The sequence below is a fragment of the Pollachius pollachius genome (genome assembly GCF_949987615.1).
Source record: "Pollachius pollachius genome assembly, chromosome: 14".
Taxonomy (NCBI): Eukaryota; Metazoa; Chordata; class Actinopteri; order Gadiformes; family Gadidae; genus Pollachius; species Pollachius pollachius.
Genome location: NC_136947.1, coordinates 17,605,583 through 17,620,103, shown reverse-complemented (window position 1 = coordinate 17,620,103; position 14,521 = coordinate 17,605,583). Strand labels below are relative to the sequence as shown.

The 14,521-nt window shown below is 41.5% G+C and overlaps 2 protein-coding genes across 2 annotated transcripts; both read left to right on the top strand.

Moving 5' to 3' along the window:
• The first annotated feature begins 545 nt into the window (after positions 1-545).
• LOC307086091 (ubiquitin-conjugating enzyme E2 R1-like) lies at positions 546-3,868 on the top strand. Its single transcript, XM_079751140.1, has 5 exons — positions 546-1,253; positions 1,354-1,440; positions 1,606-1,703; positions 1,785-1,919; positions 2,100-3,868. The coding sequence occupies exons 1-5, from the start codon at positions 1,068-1,070 to the stop codon at positions 2,308-2,310; spliced, it is 717 nt and encodes a 238-aa protein (XP_079607266.1). The 5' UTR covers positions 546-1,067; the 3' UTR covers positions 2,311-3,868.
• Positions 3,869-4,224: 356 nt separating this feature from the next.
• On the top strand, positions 4,225-11,529 carry sirt6 (sirtuin 6). Its single transcript, XM_079750268.1, has 8 exons — positions 4,225-4,391; positions 4,637-4,764; positions 6,109-6,291; positions 7,037-7,096; positions 7,377-7,472; positions 7,924-8,004; positions 8,761-8,884; positions 10,543-11,529. Exons 1-8 carry the CDS (start codon positions 4,326-4,328, stop codon positions 10,897-10,899), a joined length of 1,095 nt encoding a protein of 364 aa, XP_079606394.1. The 5' UTR covers positions 4,225-4,325; the 3' UTR covers positions 10,900-11,529.
• Positions 11,530-14,521: the final 2,992 nt, after the last annotated feature.

The following is a 14,521-nucleotide window of genomic DNA, read 5'->3' as shown; positions in this document are numbered from 1 at the left end:
TAAAGGTAGATTGAGTTAAAACAGCATGTAATTCATATTTTTCTTTATGAATTATTTTCTAAATTATTGAATTTGTGCTTTATTGCTCAGGCGAATGGAAAAGTTATCATGGGGACTTTCGCATAGTAGTCGCGCAATATATGCGTCATCAAAAAGCAAAGAGTTACATTTTATTTGGTAATTATTTGTGCTAATCGGTTATGAGCGAAGCCCATCTAGTTATGATGGGCATGTTATTTCTTTCAAATCTGTAGACTTCGTTTTGAAAGGTGGTGTTAAATCCGCTTTTTTAGAAACAAACAACATTTCGTTGTCATAATGACAGGAAGTAGCAAATGTAGTTCTAAAACCTCACATTATACATAAACTTACATTTAAAAAAAATATTTTAAAAAAATGAAGTTAAAAAATACGACTGATTGACGTAGATCTCAATATTATGTTATTATAATTAACTTTAGAGATTGTTGAAAAATAGGTATATGATTGTTTGGTACAATTTAACTCCAATTCCCGGCATGCAGTGCATTCCGTGTTCTGTTTTGAAGGGAAAGGGGATTCCTTTCAGAAACATTCTTCATTCACCCAGTTGTTGGTCGGACAGCATTTATTTTGACCTCAACAATTTGGATCATCACTTTGATTCTAAGTCAAAATACAGTTATAGTGATTTTGCTGGTTAGAACGTCATTCCGAAAGCAAGTTTGCAAATATTGGACCCTCGGGTTCAGCTGGGCGACACGGGAGAGCTTGTTAGCTCCCATTAGCCAGACGCTATCGTTAGATTTAAAGCTTATCCGCAGCTGTCTTTCCAGGTCGGTGGTCTAGTACTGCTGGTCCACGATTCAGTCACAATGGTTTGGTCCCTTGGTGACAATTTAATTGTTTGATATTTGTCGTGATTGGTGTTCATATTTGTGAAAAGGGCGTTTGATTTTCACAAGCGCAGCTGGTCAGGTTTGGCCTGCTCAGTGTCGGGCTCTTGTAAACAAAGGACGTGTTTTCTCGGTTGCCACATAGGGTTTTACTCGAGGATATAATTTCGTCATCAGGTTAATCGTACAGTGATGGCACAACACGCTCCTACACATGTAGCCAGCTCTCAAAAAGCCCTCATGTTGGAAATGAAAAGTCTTCAGGAAGAGCCTGTCGAGGGATTTAGAATCACACTAGTAGACGAGGCAGACCTGTACAACTGGGAAGTTGCTATTTTTGGACCTCCCAATACACACTATGAAGGCGGTTATTTTAAGGTAGGTTGACGTTGAACATATATCCACTTAACTGTAATTGTTCTTGCTTTTATTTCTTGCTATGTTTATTGCATGTTTGAATTTGTTTTTGCTTTTCCAGGCTCGGCTCAAGTTCCCAATTGACTATCCCTATTCCCCACCTGCTTTCCGGTTTCTTACAAAGATGTGGCATCCTAACATCTATGAGGTAAGCCGATGTGTCATGCTTTCAGTTTTTTATAATAATTATTATAACATATAATATAGGTTTCGCTCTTATCAACAGGGGAATGATTACTATTAAAGTGTGCTAGTCAATTAAGTACATTGGCCATTATTAATAGTGGTTTGGTGCAATCTCCTTCCCTTGTAGAATGGAGATGTGTGTATCTCCATCCTTCACCCTCCAATAGATGATCCTCAGAGTGGGGAGCTGCCCTCTGAGAGATGGAACCCAACCCAAAACGTCAGGTAAGGGCGTCATTCTGCTCTCTCCTTGTTACAATACACCAACTGCTATTGAACTCACTCGTGATCGTCTTGTGTCCTCAGAACCATTTTGTTGAGTGTGATTTCACTGCTGAATGAGCCCAACACATTCTCTCCTGCCAACGTGGACGCCTCCGTCATGTACCGAAAATGGAGGGACAGCAAGGGCAAGGACAGGGAATACGCAGAGATCATTAGGTAAAACAATGCCCTAATGTCTACCACCAGTGCACATTGAGAGTTGTACAATATGGCAGTTTTCAAAATCACACAAAAATATTTGGTGTGTCCCTTGACGAACCTACCTCAACAGGACGGTCATGGCATGGCAGGTGAATGGATCTGCCATTTTTTTATACTATTCTTTTCACGCCTCAGAAAACAGGTGTTGGCGACCAAGGCTGAGGCGGAGAGAGACGGCGTGAAGGTGCCCACCACTCTGGCGGAATACTGTGTCCGCACGCGCGCCCCCCCTGCAGACGAAGGCTCTGACCTCTTCTACGACGATTACTATGACGACGAGGACCTGGAGGACGAGGACGATGACTGCTGCTATGACGAAGACGACTCAGGCAACGAGGAGTCATGACGTGCTTGGTCTCCCCCCCCACCCCCTCCCCTCCTGACCCGTCAAGCTTAACTCCTGCCCCCTTGCTCCTCGCTAGAAATGGGTATAAAACCAAGACTGATTTTGAACCCCCATCATGAAATCTGTTTTACTAGTGTCTCATGTTTTTTTTTTTTGTAGAGACCAGAGTTTACTTCATGATAGAGGGGAGGGCCTGATCTGTTAAGATTTGTACCAGCACAAGGCCTCTGTTTAAACCGGTCCTGGCAATATTGCAAGCAATTTAAAAGTCACTTATATCTTGATCGGCAACATCCATCTCCCAAAAAAATACAGGGGTTTAGTCTAAGGTTTCATTTAAATCTCTAAATATTTATTTTTGTTAATGCAAATCCTTGTCAAAATCTCCCAGCTTCTGCACTGGTGCATACACTTAATAATCTGGCCCAATCTGCCTCCTTTCTTCCAGTCTCTATCTCTTCTACTTGCTACTGGGCCTTGCACTGCTGTCTGCATATGGCATAAGTCACAGCTGGCCACTGTGACTTACAAAAGAGGCACGACTTCAATCTTTTTGTTTTTGTAGCCCCTATGTTTGGAGTGATGCACTGTAAACCACTTCAATCGCTCACTTTTTTAAGATGAGGGTCCGTCTCCAGTCTTCTCTAGTGAGGGGGGTCAGAGTTGTGATGATTACTTTTTCTAAACACTTTGGGAATAGTGTTTTGCCATAACCCATCTTGACAGCTCATTATTTTTTCCAGTTGGACGATTGACCCACGCTCATTATTATTTGCATACTTTTTATTGTTCGTAATAGAATTCCATAGTCATCCTCTTTATGATATATTTTTGATGCGTGTCATCTTTTTAGTTTTTAATTAGCGCGGGGTTATGTTATTCAAAGGATCTTTAATTCTGTAGTTGCCCAGCATACCAGGGACTAATCTCTGATCGTCCATCGGAGTGGTCTTCTGTACGAAGCCCGGAGAAGCCATTTGAAAGAGGCCTGAAAACCATTGATTACGTTTTGAACATTTGTTTGCTGTTAAATGTCCACTTTTTCTCTTGAGCTTAATTTTTGTCACCTTTTTGGTTATCCTGTTATTCCCTCTTAATAATGTCTTAGAATAGTGTGCGTAAGTGAATGGATTCACTAGGGAAAGAGTTTGTACGGGAAAGCTTTTGTTTGAATAATGGTGTATCAGGGTCAACAAAGCTTGCGGACAAAGGCCGAAACTGACCACATTTTGTTTTTAATTACTTATTTTTCTGCAATGATGGTTGATGCAGAGAAAGGAGGTAATTGGCATTTTAGAGTGTTTGGTTATTCATCGTGTTTATTCTGCATCTGCAATATCGTTTTGGTTGTTTTTATTTACTCAAATTGGACTTTTGCAATTCTCAGGACAGGTCTATTCATCAAATTAAGACGGTCTTTGGGTGGTCTTCAAAGTTGGTTTACAGCTTCAGAAGATAACCAAAACTGATATGCACACATATGTATGGATGGTCAATTTTATTTACTTGTTTTTTTGTGTATTTTGGCTATTTAAAAAAAATAAAGGAATATATTAAAAATCACAATAAATGTATTTCATTCATATGATAATGGTTTAGGCTGCAACTGAATTATGATAAATAAGAAATTAACAGCCTGTGCATGAATCCAATTACATTCAAGGCTGCCTCAAATGTAATAACTGATTGTCAAATGTTATTCGGCTTAAAAAAGTAGAAACCTATGCTTATTGTGTTCGACACAGAAAACGTGTGGCCGGCGGATCTCCCACGAAATACAATATTTAACATGACCACCGTCCGCATATCTAAAAACAAGCCTCCTGCATAAAAATCCTCCCGGCTCATGTGAGCTGAATACAAAGCAAGCGCACATAGTCGCTTTAAAATGACGTCATTTAAAAGCCAAGAAAAATAGCTGCTCGTGTTTGAGGAGGGAATACTTTGCTGTTGTAAACAGAAGCACTATAAACAGCGGTAGTGAATACAGAAGAGAATAATAAACCTTCCCGAGCATGTCTGTGAACTACGCGGCGGGGCTCTCGCCTTACGCGGACAAAGGTGTCTGCGGACTACCCGAGGTAACCTACATTACACTTTGCTGGTGCTACTGCAACTACTTCGACTTGTTTAGCTAGCTTTAATGGCTAACAATTAACCCTACGTTTGTTAATTTAGCAGTTCATGTTCAGTTAAGTTAATCAAAAGGTTTTTAAGCGGTTAACGTTACAGTTCTGTGTGTGTTGTTGCTCTCTTTTGACCAATGTTTAACGCTCTGTTCGTTTCTTTTATTTTCTGCCTCCCACTGTCTACTGTGTGGTAAAAGAAATTTGATAGTCCGGAAGAGCTGACAGGCAAGGTTAAAATCCTGACAGAGATGATAAAGGAGTGCGAGTTCCTCGTAGTGCACTCGGGAGCAGGCATCAGCACCGCCTCGGGTATCCCAGACTTCAGGTAAACCCATTTCACATGTTCAGATGGTCTCATGCATCACAGGCAGACTTCAGGTAAACCCCCCCATCACATGTTCTGATGTCCAGATGGTTTACTGCATCACTGGCTGTTCACTGAGCCCCAGCTTTCAGCTAAATAGCACATGTTTGGTTTTCTGTGAGCTCCTATGTCTTTTGATATGATTTTAATGTTTGCAGTACCACTTCATTAGCATAGGAGGGTGACAGAGGCTCACTTTATATGTCATTTTCAGTCGATTGAAATATGTCCCTTGTTCTACTTTCGGAGACGAAGGCCAAATGGGAATAATTTATGATTAATTGTCGGTCTATCTGCATTTTGATGCTAAATCTGCCTGACATCTTCTGCTTACACTCAGTCTTGTAATTAATTTGTAATGAATGCAGATATATGAATATTTGGCATGAAATAATTAGGCCTAATATTAAGCTAATTAACTGTTCTAAGTATTTGTTGTTATGCATGCTAGTATTTCATTGAAATATATTACTATGTCTTAATTTGCGGTGTCTTTAAATCCAATATATCGTAGCCATTGATGAAAATACCTCCCACGAGATCATAACAGGCATTCAATATTATATATTTATATTATATATTTCTTCTTCTGTGGTGAAAAGCACATAAAAAAATGACATGTTTAACTATCGATAGGGCTCTCTTTTGATCCAACCTCAGCCTGTGTTTTAGAGGTATGGTTGGGGAGATCGTGTTTTAAACTCTTTACATTAGGGACTTGTGTAGACGTACAACAGTGTTGTATGTTATCAGGGTGGCTGAGCTTCCCCGCTGGTTATGCTCGCCCAGTAGCTCCATGTACGGCTATATAAAGGCCCTGGACACCCAGGACCAGTTATTTATCTATAATTGCGAGTTTAAGAAGTTGCAGGATAACCGATTTATTACAACTGTTGTATCAACATAAAATCTTTGTGGCGGTCATTTGGTCTGTTCACTTGATTCTGAACAGTTAAGTGTTCATGATGATTTTCTTACAAACAGTCCTACCCCAAGATCTCTTTTTAAATTATAGTTGCTTGAATATTTTAATGAACAATCGATTGATAGAATCTACTCTCATGGGGGTTATCTACTCTAATGTGGAGCATAGTTCTGACTCGCCCTGTGGTTTGCCCGCCTTGCCTCATTAAAATTAAATCAATGCCTAACTCGGATACATCTCCATACGTTTCATAATTCATCTTAGCACACTAACTATGGGGAAGAAACGCTCCCTGACTCTCTCGTATTCATGTTTCTTTCATCTGTTTTTGTCCTGATTACGAGCCTCATTAAGCTTTGATGTGTGTTGCTGTCTTCCAGAGGGCCAAAGGGCGTGTGGACCATGGAGGAGAAGGGCGAGACGCCTAAGTTCGATACCACGTTCGAGGACGCGCGGCCCAGCCTGACGCACATGGCCCTCCTGGGCCTCTACCAGGCCGGCATCCTTAAGTACCTCGTCAGCCAGAACGTGGACGGGCTGCACGTGAGATCCGGCTTCCCCAGGTAACTACAGCCTGCCGCCCAGGTGGAGAGAGATGGAAGGTAGAGAGCCAGTGGGATGATCAGTGGGTAGTCCCTGCGTTAAGCATTTTGTCTGTCACTTTTGAGTTTTACAGTTTTAATGATAGCTTGATAGCCACACAGTGAATGTTAACACATGTTTTTAAACACAGAGATGGATATATTGTAAAGCTCTCTAATGAATGGAGAGAGTTATTGTCATAGGAATTGTTTTACAACATTGATTGGATAATATATTTTATTCTGAAGGGATTCCTGGTCCTATCACAATACACATTTTTAAATACATTTCTGAAATCGCTAAACAAATTAGTATTAGGAAATAGGGAAAACATTGGTGGTTCGGTTAGATAACCTTTTTATTGTTGTGGTTACTGGGGTTAGGCCAAAATGTACACAAAGACCCCCTGGCTATCGAGTTTTAATTCAGCTTAGAGACATTTGCATCAGGGGTTTAAACCTCTTGCCAAAGTGGCCAATATTATTTTAATTGTGTGCATTTTTAATCCATCTGGATTTTGGGTTTGCCAAGCCCAGTCTGAAAATATTTAGCAGGTCCTTTTCATCTCGCTGGATTCCTGTAAAAGCAAAATAATTGGCTGTTGGTATGGTAGTAAGGGTTTGGCCGCAATGTTGCCAGGTTGATTAGATGAGGCCATTTGAATATCTGCATGCTTGAATGGTAGGGAAGATCATGTTTTCTGGATCTCTTCCTCTTTGGTTCCAGGGATTCCTTGTCGGAGCTTCACGGAAACATGTTTGTTGAAGACTGTGAGAAATGTGGCAGGTACACGCAAGCACCCACTCACACACACACATGCACACACGCCGGTGACCCAGATATTTAGACACGAACAACAATGTGCTTAAATAAAGACTTTATTTTAATTTGTATATGAATGAATTCCTGTTGTGGGATGAACATGCCCTCAAATCAGCCTTTTTTCTTACCCATGCTTAGAATACCAAAGCTTAAGCTAAAAGCTGCCACCAAAATTACATACAGTATACGATGTACTTTACCAGTGAAACGTCTGCGGTGCCTGAGTACAATCTGTGGTTTGCAGGCAGTATGTGAGGGAGAAGGTGATCGGTGTGATGGGCCTGAAGCCGACCGGCCGCTACTGTGACGTAGTCCGCTCCAGGGGTCTCCGTGCCTGCCGGTAAGACACAGCCCTCAATCCCAGTCCCAGTATGGGAATGAATGCCGTTTAGCCCAGGTCCTGAAAACACCGCTGCTGAGCCACACCGGGCTCTTTCAGTGAGGGCCTGCTTTCTGAGATAAAATACCCCCGTTATCCTCAGCCAGGCACAAAGCCAGGGTAATTCAGGGTATAAATCAACATCGGTTTACCCTCATACCATTCCATCTATGATGAGATAATGAAATGCCAGAAAAGGGAATATGACGAATAATTTGTCCAGCCTTAATGGCCATGTTTAATTTGCCATTGATTAATAGATTCCATAAAAAGGTAGCATGTAAACTCTTCTTTATCTCCTAGAACAATTTCAAGGGATATTTGAAAGGTCCCCGGGCCCTAGTGTGTCCCTGATGCGTGTGTGAGGGCTGTAGAGTCAACCAGCCTGAGCCCTGCTGCCTTGTTTTAATAGGGGCAAGCTGATCAGCACCATACTGGACTGGGAAGAGGCCCTTCCCATCAAAGACCTGACCAGAGCTGAGGCCGCCAGCAGGTACAAGGGCACAGGGGATGGCTATATGAGGAGACAGTGAAAGATTGGTGGACATAAAATTGCTTTTGCTGCAGAGCCTTTCCAATCGTGTCTTTATCAGTAGTCAGCGGAGAATGAATGAATTTTCTTACCGCTTAACTCCCTATGTAGCTTCTTTAGAGTGTTTTATTTTTTTAAATTTTTTTTACCCGCCATCCACCTATGCTATTTGCTATTATTATTATTTTTTTCTAATTTAATACATGAATACATTTTCAAGGATTAAACAACAGAAAAAAAAATAGAGCGGTCATGCAGAGTCGAATCAATCCTACAAACACAAACAACAACAGTATTGAGTTAAAAATAAATATAAATGTCCGCAGCATCAGGAGTTGTTGTTGATGTACACCTGATGTTGATGTATATAATTGAGGCATACTTATATAATTACAACTCACAGATTATGTTAGCATGTCTAGAACTTCTTGCCGACTGATTGCAGCCCACTGAGACAAAAGTTGTTCATTTTTTCCATTCTTATCTGCAATGTGTGATTCTATTATCAAATGATGCTTGAGAAAGTGCTTAAATCTATTATATGTAAAAATTCAGCTGATTTGGTCCTAAATATAAATATTTTACCCAACAAAATTGTTATATTATTTATTTCTTGAGTGGGTTGGCATGTAGTGGCTCCCTGGTACTAGGCTACCATGACCCTCTTACCAGTGGCCTACATCGTATTAACACAATTATGCCCCCACCTCTACCCAGACAAGCGGACCTGGCCTTGACGCTGGGCACCTCCCTGCAGATCAAGCCCAGCGGCGATCTGCCGCTCCTCACCAAGAAAAAGGGCGGCCAGCTGGCGGTGGTCAACCTGCAGGCCACCAAACATGTGAGTCCAAGGCTCCCTAGACCTCCGTTGGGTCTTTAATGGAATGTTACATGTGCAGGTAACATTTCTCACATATCAGCAACTAGAGATGGCTCCGATTTGTGAGCTCAATAGGTTTGTGAGCGGTCTCTCATTTTCAACTGGAGTTGAAGCTGAGAGACATCTTGAAAATAAGCTTGATGAGGGTCTGAGGCTGCATCTCGGCAAATATGTTCCTCCTCTATGACTCTCAAAAAACGGACCGTTTACCAGAGGGGTATTTCATCAATCAAGCTAAAGGCAAAGCTGGGCTTATTTCACTTACCCTCGCTACTTTCAGTTAGAGTTCGGTTCCAATAATGTGGCTTAAGGGAATCTCCGTGTAGTAACCAAGGCAATTTATCCGTCCAGACTAACCTGGGGTTTGTTTCCAAAACGCATAGTTGCTAACTTCCTTAGCAACCGACCTCTTAAGGACACAACAGTTAATAGGAAAGTGTTCCCCAAAACCATTTCACCTGCATAGGAAGCTCCGAAGTTCTTAAACTGCATAGTACTAGGCATGGTAAGGCTTCCTGAATGTGACCAAACAACATAGTGCTGAGTCCTTACTACTCAAATGGTAAAAAGGTCCATGGCTGTTGTAGGCCCATATTATGCCACATGCCTCCTTCATGGTCACATGACCGATTTCAGTCTTTGTCTTTGTAATTTTTACGCAATTAGCTTTCCGATTAAGTGCAGTACCGCCTCCAAATGTGAGGGTGTGGAACATCACTGGACATTTAATGGCTCACAAATATTGGTGGCAACCCGAGTTTGAGGCCTAGTTATGTCATAGAATTCTTGGCGTTTCCATATGTAATCCCCTTTATGTCCATAGAACCCAAATATAACTTGCAAAAACCCATAGTAGAGTTAATGTTTATGTTACTGATAGTGAAGCCTTTGTCACAGTGACAAAGACACTGCTGCATGGGAAATTGTCAGCCATTGTCAGAGGTCTCGGCAGGCAGCCGAGACCTCTTCTGTTGAGATAATTACTATGGTCAGTCAATTTTGAATATTTTTTCTGGCTGCATTTACTAGGCTTATCTCTTTAAAGAAATGGAAATGAATGGCATGAAATGTTCTTTGATTTCTCCAGTAATCCTTCCTAAATTACTAATTGCGTGGGGATTGAACCCCGGACGATCGGACGCAAGTCCCTTACCTCGAAACTATCTCCCTTATTACAAAACCGAGGCCGATATTACATTTAAATATGTTACGCTTAATAATACTCATGCGTTCAAAAGATTGTCGATTTTTTTGTTCCATGATCCGACATTCACGGTTCTTGGCTGGTTACAGATCTCGTGAGCCTGGTTTGAATTAACCTGAGCAAGGCGCGGGTGAACTGGGTTGATGGAATGGCTTTAGCCTCAAGTGGAAGTTGGCATTAGTTCTAACTGGGCTTAATTAACTAAGCGCCGCCTTCGTTAGCGACTTTGATGAAATACCCCTCTGGTTGCAACCAAAGCCTGCTCAAACGTGATTGGTCAATACTACTCTGACTATATACAGACTACATACGGATTCAATATTGTGTCCTTACCTACAGATTCTGCCTTCATATGCAGATACCTGAATATAAGGATTGCTATTTGTCTAATGCTTTTGTTTTGTTGTTTTTGTAGGATAAGCACGCTAACCTCCGTATCCATGGCTACGTCGACGAGGTCATGAAACAGCTGATGGAGGCGCTGGGATTGGACATTCCGAAGTGGGAGGGGCCGACGGTCTGCGAGAGCTTCACGGTGGCCAAACCCGAACCGCCCGGCCGCCTCGCAGCACCCTGCAGGGTTACAGCGAAGAAAGAGGTGAAGGGCGTCAAGGAAGAGGTGGAGGAAGAGGTGGAGGAAGAGGGGCAGAAGAAGGGGCAGAGGAAGCGACCACCGGCGCCACCTACGAACGGGGAGGTAGACGAAGAGGCCGCTGTTGGTGTGAAGAAGGAGAGAGCCGAATCTCCACGCGGGATAAAAGATGGGAAATAGACACTTTTTTTTACCTGCCCTTAAATATGCTTTTATCCAGAGGGTCCAACAGGAAATTGTGCTGGTGATGAGCTTTCCTCTGAGGCAAAGACATTCTTTGTAGTGTTTTTACATCCAGCACACTGTTCATTTCCTTTGGTTATTGCAATAGCCCTAAAACAGCCTTGGACACAGAGTGGAACTGTAAACAACCTCACACAATTATACAGAGGCTTCTCAAACCAAGTTCATAACAAACCAGTTCATTTACAAAAGAGAGGGCAGAGCTTTGCATAAAGTGTCCTGAAGGTCTTGATGGTTACATTACAAAGCCACAGGTAATCAAGAGCCTTTTGGGTAGAACACTGTCCTATGCCAATGGTGAGGGTTTATGGTTGGCTTTGTTTTCCTGCTCTCATTCACGTGTTCATGATGAAGTACCTCATCTTTGTGCTTCAAACCAGGGGTAGCATTAAGAAACGCAGTGAGATGTCAGCTCAACCTGTCCTTTGAGCGGGTTTTCCTTGTATATTTAGTTAGAATTGTAATGTTTTATTTGATTGTTAATGACATTCATTTTTTTATCCATGTGTACTTGTTATGGAAACCGTCTTTGTCAGTTAACTGGTTTCCTTGAAACCTTTTTTATTATACGTGTCTCAGGATAAAAGTACAGTTCTTGAATACGATTCACAGGGTGGTCTTATCTTTTTTTGATTAAATGCGATAACCTTTCTCCATGCAATATAACATAATGCGGGTTTCACATTCAAAATTCCATCCAGGCCTCCAGTCTGAAATGGCAGAGCCTTATGCATGTGGACACATGTATATTACCTGCCTTCAGAAGTCTATGGTCATAATGTCTGACTCAACTGAAGGTCTGCAGTACACCACAGGGGAGGAAGGATTGATGATGGTATGTGTATGTGTGTATATATATATATATTTATTATTATATAGTTTTCAAGAGATCACCCACAACAGATCACCTGTCTGTGTTCTCATCATGGCTCTAAGGACGATGGTGTTGGTTTTAAGATGTGCTATGAGATCTCCCAGTGGGATTATATTTGAAGTTACCGACAGAATGTCCCGTCACGGTTGGAAAGTGAAAGAAGGTTCAAGACATCATTCATTCCAGACTGAGAACACTTACAGGTTGTACTTCACATAGAATACAATCAGAAGTTCTGAATAGAGAGAGAACTCTGATCACTGATTAGAGGCAGTTCAAATGCAGTTTAATTTGGACTAGAGACACCTTTACATTTTTACTGCAGATATCCTCATGTTGAATGATGTTCAGATACATTTATAAATCAATACAAATCATTTATTAAAGGTTTTCCCCTTGGGGAACATGGGGATAATAGGTTATACTATAGATATTTGATAAGACATTTTGCCCAGCCGGGCATAGTTCTCACTTCTCATGTGTTCACATTCTTAGTAATAGTTCTGTGATTTATGCAGTGTACTCTACTGCATAAACAATTTGATATTATAGCAAGGATCACCCATGACTTACAACCTCATGACACTTCTGCAGAGTATATTCTGGTAGAGCAAAGGAGCAAATTACAGGCGTCTAGCTGTTTCCTTGTGAAGCATGCGTGTCAGCAGCGTTGGTAAGGGTCAGACTTACTTGTTTTTCAGTAATCATCTAAAGGTGTTTGTTTGACATTTGACCCATGGATGCTTTTAATGGGCACTTTATCTGTTGTGTGCGGTGGACCATACAACACCTCCTTAACTTAGACGGGGAAAATGCGTGAGACAGTCTCAATCTAATGCAAAGCAAACAAGAGTGAGGATGAAAGTACAGCTGAGTACAATTTCAGGTAATGTTTTACTGGAGGAAAATCTAATGGGGGAACTTCACTTTAGCCCAAGCCCAATTCCACAGAGATATTTTCCTTTGGATATAAATGGGATGATTTGACTTTACTGCCTTTATCTTACACTGAAAAAAGTAATGTTTAAAAAATATGAGTAAATAGTGAATTTTATTCACCCTTTTGTAGAAAAAAGTGCACAAAACGTTTTATATCAGTAAGAGGAAATCATGAAACTAAAAATAGGTCCTCAACACGCTTTATTCAAGATTAAGATGATAATGAATGTGATGACGAATGTGATGAAAAAAATACTTGTAATTAGTACTTAAGTAAAACGTTCAATGAAGGCCTTTAACATCCGGATGCACGACCCTACTTCTAGTTTAGAATAATAATGGCATCTGCTGTTCACTCAGTCCTGTTTCCCCACACAGTTAACTATCAGTTAAGGCGCTATGGATACAGTTTCCTTGGTTACCAATATTGTTTCAGAACCATGCTGGCCACCAACAAAGGGAGAACCCAGTGAATATATGTCTGTGACCAGAGCCTCCCGACCTCCGATCCCGTTATTAGCAGCACAACAGATTATTGCTAAGGAGGGGCTCTGGGCTACTTTATGTGTGACAAATCGTTTGCATGTCCATGATGCTATCTGTGGACAGTCAAATAACTCGGATCCAGATTTAGTTCAGCCCTTGTCTTCAGATGTCCGCTGATTCCCTATTGCAGTGTCACAAAATCATTGATTTTAAGGAAGACATTGTCTTCATATCGCTGGACATGTTGACCTTACTGAATTAATGCTCTTCAGGGACTGTGGAAGCAATTTGGGCTCCATTTATATTATTTTGTTTGTGAGAGGCTAAGGAGCTGTGATTGATTGTCGGGGTGAGGGAATAACCTACCGTCGTTTTTCAACCACAATGGAGGTTCAGTGATAATGGCAGAATAATCCTGTTTGGATGTTTGGCGTTTCAATGTTAAAAATAGGCACTCTTCCTTGTTTAATGGTATTTGAATGGTGACGAATGAATGGATCAGGTTTTAAGAGAAAATTGACAGCCCTGTCATATGAAAATAAAGGGTCTCTTGATAAACATTTAAAATTGAGGTACACAGGACAGTAACAATAACAATGCAATTCAAAACAGATATTAAGAGAAATAAAGTATCTCCGCCCTAACCTCATTATCAACAACTGTTTTTTCTCCAATCGTCCTTATTTAACAGAAATCATACCACTGAAACATATTTCACACTATTTTCCAAAGCATCTGTCACACCTTACTATCAGTGCCTACACATCTGTATGCCGGGTGGTATTTGAACCCCTAAGCCTAGTGGTGCTCAGGCCACGCTCTGAAGGCTGAGCTAAACAGAAACACATTAACACGTAGAGCACGACACTGTAGCACAATAGGACTTCATCTCTGGAGTTGCTGTTTCCTGCAGTATGGTTGCAATGTCTTTTATTTCCAAATACGGGTGTGTGGGTGTGGGTGGGTGGGAGTTGGCCGGTTCAACCAGCCTCACCTGCTGGAGTCTGATGAACTCTGGGCGAGGCTGCACACCTGTTGCACATAAAGCCATCAGTGTCCACAGGTTAAACCAGCCATCTCCCCACATACTTGTGCGTGGCAGCGGAGCACCCTTGCCACGTTCATTATCTACAACTGTAACAATAAACTTAGACTGGAGGAGCCCAAAATGAGTCACCTACTGTGTGTCATGGACATTCGCGACGCAATGGCCATCGTGACACAGGGCGGTGGTGTTAAATCTGATTTATTGTTAGTTGT

Excerpts from the sequence above, each read along its gene's own strand:
- LOC307086091 (XM_079751140.1), top strand. The coding sequence starts at position 1,068 with ATGGCACAACACGCTCCTACACATGTAGCCAGCTCTCAAAAAGCCCTC. Across the intron at positions 1,441-1,605 it reads GGCATCCTAACATCTATGAG|AATGGAGATGTGTGTATCTC; the intron begins GTAAGCCGATGT and ends CTTCCCTTGTAG. Across the intron at positions 1,920-2,099 it reads GAATACGCAGAGATCATTAG|AAAACAGGTGTTGGCGACCA; the intron begins GTAAAACAATGC and ends TTCACGCCTCAG.
- sirt6 (XM_079750268.1), top strand. The coding sequence starts at position 4,326 with ATGTCTGTGAACTACGCGGCGGGGCTCTCGCCTTACGCGGACAAAGGT. Across the intron at positions 6,292-7,036 it reads GTGAGATCCGGCTTCCCCAG|GGATTCCTTGTCGGAGCTTC; the intron begins GTAACTACAGCC and ends CTTTGGTTCCAG. Across the intron at positions 7,473-7,923 it reads AGGGGTCTCCGTGCCTGCCG|GGGCAAGCTGATCAGCACCA; the intron begins GTAAGACACAGC and ends TTGTTTTAATAG.